We start from the raw sequence: 6,147 nt of genomic DNA, 5'->3' as shown, positions 1-6,147 counted from the left end.
GGGATTACAGGCATGCGCCACCATGCCCAGCTAATTTTGTATTTTTAGTAGAGACAGCCATGCATGGCTGAACAGATGCTTTTCAAAACAAGACATACATGTGGCTAATAAGCATATTTTACAAATGCTCATCAATTATTAGAGAAATTTTTAAAAACACCCAGTGAGATACCATCTCACACCAGTCAGAATGGCTACTGTTAAAAAGTCAGCAATAGATGCTGGCAAAGTTGCAGAGGAAAGGAAATGCTTATACACTGCTGGTAGGAGTGAAAATTAGTTCAACCATTGTAAAAAGAAGTGTGGCGGCCAGGTTCAGTGGCTCAAGCCTGTAATCCCAGCACTTTGGGAGGCCGAGGCGGCCGGATCACCTGAGTTCAGGAGTTTGAGACCAGCCTGACCAACATGCAGAAACCTCGTCTCTACTAAAAATACAAAATTAACCAGGTGTGGAGGCGCATGCCTATAATCTCAGCAACTCAGGAGGCTGAGGCAGGAGAATAGTTTGAACCCGGGAGGCGGAGGCTGCAGTAAGCTGAGATCGTGGCATTTCACTCCAGCCTGGGCAACAAGAGTGAAATTCCATCTCAAAAAATATAAAAATAAAAAAATAAATCCAGCAGTTTCTCAAACACAGCGTTGACATAAGAAAAGAAAACTTTAGAGTGCTTGTATTTCATATCTCAATAAGAAAAGCAAAAATATCTATTCCTTTCAAACAATAAATGCATTATTTTATTATTTCCATTAAGAGTCATATAGTAAACAATTAGCCATATGGAAACATGTCTAGGAGGTACCAAGTTTCAAATAAAATTTCGCATAAAACTCAGAAATCAAGATAACAGGATTTGAACAGAGATATTCACTGTCACAAATTTACCCTGCAAAAAGAGCAACTGATGCTTTCATGAATCTATGTAACTCACCAGTTATCTACTACATTTTCTTGTGAAAATGTATTCATTTTCTACAGCCAAAATGGGAAACACATTTCCCCTATTCTTTTTCTTGGTAGCATTCTTAAACAGCCTTGAAATTTTATTGGAAATTACCAAGCCAAAAAAAATACACCTGACACTGCTGAAAGAAATCATAGATGGCACAAACAAATGGAAACAGATCCCATGCTCATGGATGAGTAGAATCAGTATTGTGAAAATGACCATACTGCCGAAAGCAATCTACAAATTCAGTGCAGTCCTTATCAAAATACCACCATAATTCTTCACAGAATTAAAAAAACTCTAAAATTCATATGGAACAAAAAAGAGCCTGCATAGCCAAAACAAGGCTAAGCAAAAACAACAAATCTGGAGGCATAACATTACCTGATGTCAAACTATACTATAAGGGCATAGTCACCAAAACAGCATGTTACTGGTTTAAAAATAGGCACACAGACCAATGGAACAGAATAGAGAACCCAGAAATAAACCCAAATACTTACAGCCAACTGATCTTCAGCAAAGCAAACAAGAACATAAAGTGGGGAAAGGACATCCTTTTCAACAAATGGTACTGGGATCACTGGCTAGCTATATGTAGGAGAATGAAACTGGATCCTCATCTCTCATCTTATACAAAAATCAACTCAAGATGGATTAAGGACTTAAACCTAAGATCGGAAACTATAAAAATTATAAAAGATAACATTGGAAAAACCCTTCTAGACACTGGCTTAGGCAAGGATTTCACGACCAAGAACTCAAAAGCAAATGCAATAAAAACAAAGATAAATATCTGGGACCTAATTAAACTAAATAGTTTTTACACGGCAAAAGGAACAGTCAGCAGAGTAAACAGACAACCCACAGAGTGAGAAAAAGTCTTCACAATCTATACATCTGACAAAGGACTAATATCTAGAGTCTACAACAAACCCAAACAAATCAGTACAAAACAATCTACAACAAACCCAAACAAATCAGTACAAACCAAACAATCCCATCAAAAAGTGGACTAAGGACATGAATAAACGATTCTCAAAAGAAGATATACAAGTGACCAACAAACATATGAAAAAATCCTCAACATCACTAATGATCAGGGAAATGCAAATCAAAACCACAATGCGATACCATCTTATTCCTGCAAGAATGGCCATGATCAAAAGATCAAAAAACAGTAGATGTTGGCATGGATGTGGTGAACAGGGAACACTTCTACATTGCTGGTAGGAATGTAAACTAGAAAAGCCACTATGGAAAACAATGTGGAGATTCCTTAAAGAACTAAAAGTTGTACTACCATTTGATCCAGCAATCCCACTTCTGGGTATCGACCCAGAGGAAAAGAAGTCATTATTCGAAAAAGATACTTGCACGTGCATGTTTATAGTGGCACATTTCACAACAGCAAAATCATGGAACCAACCCAAATGCCCATCAATCAACAAGTGGATAGAGAAACTGTGGTATATATATACAATGGAATACTACACAGCCATAAAAAGCGAATTAACAGCATTTGCAGTAACCTGGATGAGACTGGAGACTATTATTCTAAGTGAAGTATCTCAGGAGTTGAAAACCAAACATTGTATGTTTTGATATGTGGGAGCTAAGCTATGAGGATGCAAAGGCATAAGAATAATACAGTGGACTTTGGGGATTTGAGGGGAAGAGTAGAAGGGGGACGAGGGATAAAAGACTACAAATATGTTGCAGTGTATACTGCTCCAGTGATGGGTGCACCAAAATCTCACAAATCACCCGTAAAGAACTTACTCATGTAGGCTGGGCGCAGTGGCTCATGCCTGTAATTCCAGCACTTTAGGAAGCTGAGGTGGGTGGATCACAAGATCAGGAGTTCGAGATCAGCCTGGCCAAAGTCGTGAAACCCTGTCTCTACTAAATATACAAAAATCAGCTGGGCATGGTGGTGCTTGCCTATAATCCCAGCTACGCGGGAGGCTGAGGCAGGAGAATTGCTTCGGCCCAGGAGGTGAAGGTTGCAGTGAGCTGAGACTGTGCCACTGCACTCCAGCCTGGTCAACAGAACGAGACTCCCTCTCAAAAACAAACAAAAAAAGAATTTACTCATGTAACCAAATACCACCTGTACTTGAATAACTTATAGGAAAAAATTTTAAAAATAAAGATCTATCCTTAAATATATATGTGTATATATTATATATGTATATATTATTTTATATATATTATATATGTATATATTATATTTTACATATATCTCTCTCTCTCTCTCTCTCTCTGTGTGTCCAGATCAGGAGTTCAAGACCAGCCTGGCCAACATGGAGAAATCCCGCTCTCTACTAAAAATACAAAAATTAGCTGGGCATGGTGGCGCCCCTAATTCCAGCTACTTGGGAGGCTGAGGCAGGAGAATCGCTTGAACCCGGGAGGCAGAGGTTGCAGTGAGCTGAAATTGTGCCATTGCACTCTAGCCTGGGCAACAAGAGCAAGAGTCCATATTAAATATAAATATAAATGTGTATATATATACTTGATTATATATATATTCACGAAAAAATACACCTGAGAACATTTCTAAACTTACGCTAAGAAAGGAAAAGTTAAATGAGAATTTCTTACAAGTAAAATACATGATTAATATTAATTTTTATCTGAAATCCACCTCTTTTATGAACCTTGTTAATATTTTCTTACCTCTCAAGTCCTACTAATAAAATGCAATTTACAGTTAAATAATGGAAGTCAACATAAGTGAACAAATCTTTTCAAGGTGACAAACCCAGGGAGTGATAGTGCTAATTAGAAAACAGATGTGTCTAGGCCAGGCGCGGTGGCTCTTTCCTGTAATCCTAGCACGTTGGGAGGCCAAGGCGGGCAGATCACCTAAGGTTGGGAGTTCGAGACCACCCTGACCAACATGGAGAAACCCCGTCTCCACTAAAAATACAAAACAATTAGCCAGGTATGGTGGTGCATGCCTGTAATCCCAGCTACTCGAGAGGCTGAGGCAGGAGAATTGCTTGAACCCAGGAGGCGGAGGTTGCGGTGACCTGAGATCGCACCATTGCACTCCAGCCTGGGCAACAAGAGTGAAACTCCATCTCAAAAAAAAAAAGAAAGAAAGAAAGAAAAGAAAGAAAACAGATGTGTCTGACTGATATTCACCTGCCCCAGTCTGCTCACCTTAAGTGCTCAATAACCACCCTCTCAGGAGACGTTACACTATGCCCCAGGTGCATTTTACTTTGTAAGTTCTTGCACCATCTCACTTGGGTCAGGTTTTTCTTTGTCTTTTGGGATACCTTTTTTTTCCCCCACAAAATTCAGAGAATTCAGAGGGCAGAAATTATTTCCGTGTTTTCCCCTCAATACCAGCATCTGATTGGCTGACCAGCATTGTGTCTCCAAGAAATGAAAGCTGGGTTGGGTGAACACAAAATGTCTCAAGGGGTTAGCTTTTCAAAGGAAGAGTATGCCAGGAGATGCCTCTTAGCCCCAGGGCATCCACCTACTCCCTTGAGAAGCTACACTCCATACCTCCAAAAACCTTCACCCGAAAACATTCTGATAAGATTTCTGTGCCTAAGGAAGATTAAAAAAAAAAAAAAAAAAAAAAGGCATAGAAATTTCATAAAATACAGTGTCAGGGAATTATTTTTTGCTTTCTTCTCATGAGAACTATTTTCAAACAGAAAACAATTTTAAGTGCCATCCAATGCTTTGTCAAAAAATGATTAACTAAAATACAGTATCAAAAACGTACACTAAAGGAAAAACAGTTGAGAACGTGAATTAGGAAAGAGAAGCTGGCATTTGGAAATGTCAGAAGGAACTGGAAATTTCGTATTTTAGTTTATTTGCAGTTTAAATCTAACTGCAGGCCAGAGTTAGGCTGAAGGAATGGGGCTGGGAAGTACACTTGAGACCCTGCTGGGAACGCATGTGAAAAATGCAGTGGAAAAATCAGTCCCCTGTGGAGTGTGAGAATAATTAAGGGGCAGGCAATTACACTGAGGAGGCTCTAGTCCCAGGGTTTCTACTTAACAAAAACTGCTACGTAACTGTACCTAACGAATTATTAAATATAGTTTTCTTCATCATGTACCTTATAAAAGTCTTTCCTTCAAGCTCCTCCCATGAACCACAAACTACAAAACATACTTTTGTGCTCTACAATTATTGAATCACTCTTTGATTAAATTCTTTAATATTTTTTGCGATGACTGCCACCGTTTTTAACATGAGAAAACAGCATGTGGGAACTCCACATACCAAAGCTCTTCCCATTCATGAATCCGCACCCCAAGTCAGGATTCTCCCCTGACGACCCTCCCATGGTCCGTGCATAATCTGGGAAAGGCGCCGCGCTGCCCGTGCAGAGCTGTCGAGAGAAGGCTCCAGACCTGGGCACGGTCACTATGCAGGGAATAGACAGGATGCCCGGGGGCCGGGCTGTCGGAGCAGCCGCCATCTTATGGCTGAAGGGGATTGAGATCCAGCTGGGCAAGGAGAATTCGGGGCGCAGATTGTGGAGATGACTGCGGGGAGGCCTGAGTCCCGCCACAGCCACTTCCCACCGGTTTCAACCAGCCCTTCCCCTCTCTCGGGATGTCGGACCGCACTCTCACCATTTCTAGGCTTCCAGGGGGTCCTGGCGTCTTAGCCGTGGATCTCCCAATGCCTGTCGGTCACAGAGCCACAGAGTCTGGGCCTCTAAGAGCAGAGGACAAAGAGCAGCGAAGACGAGACCTGGAGCTCCGGCTGAAGCGAGAGACAAAGGCCGCGCCAAACCCGGAAGCCGCCCTGTCCGGTCCAGCTGCGTGTCTGATTGAACTGTCCCCTAGCTCAGAGTCCCTGATTGGATAATGTTTAAGACCCGCCCCTTCAGACCCTGAGTGACAGAAGATGTGATCAGATGCTGGGCTGAATGAAGTGTGACCGCCTAGGCTGCAGCCTTTTCAGGCAAGGCTTCCTCCGTGAGCTGAGCTAGGCCCACCCCAGAGGTTGTTTGCCTTTAATCTTGTGTGTAAGGTCATATGCTCTTATAAATAATATACTATATGGCTATCACAAATGAAAAGAATACAACAATTGTTCTAAAAAAAATTTTTTTTTTTTGAGACCGAGTTTCGCTCTTGTTGCTCTGGCTGGAGTACAATGGCGCGATCTTGGCTCACCACAACCTCCGCCTCCCGGGTTCAAGCGATTCTCC

At 41.4% G+C, this 6,147-nt stretch overlaps 1 protein-coding gene across 4 annotated transcripts in view; it reads right to left on the bottom strand.

Annotated features, from left to right (window-relative positions):
* Nucleotides 1-6,147, bottom strand: part of LOC105538628 (zinc finger protein 708) — a 315,682-nt gene that overhangs the window by 27,061 nt on the left and 282,474 nt on the right. The window contains exon 1 of one of the 4 annotated variants that reach the window (XM_011978525.1): nt 5,564-5,795. The exons of 1 other annotated variant lie outside the window; for it this stretch is intronic. In XM_011978525.1, coding sequence (XP_011833915.1) covers nt 5,564-5,566 — 3 coding nt within the window. In that variant the 5' untranslated portion in view covers nt 5,567-5,795. Of the gene's footprint in view, nt 1-5,563; nt 5,796-6,147 lie in introns of those variants that run through there. 2 more of the 4 variants (XM_011978527.1, XM_011978528.1) reach the window with 2 other exon arrangements.

This window comes from Mandrillus leucophaeus, unplaced genomic scaffold (assembly GCF_000951045.1).
Source record: "Mandrillus leucophaeus isolate KB7577 unplaced genomic scaffold, Mleu.le_1.0 Scaffold196, whole genome shotgun sequence".
Lineage (NCBI taxonomy): Eukaryota > Metazoa > Chordata > Mammalia > Primates > Cercopithecidae > Mandrillus > Mandrillus leucophaeus.
The sequence above is the reverse complement of the archived record's forward strand: the minus strand, read 5'-3'. Positions and strand labels throughout refer to the sequence as shown.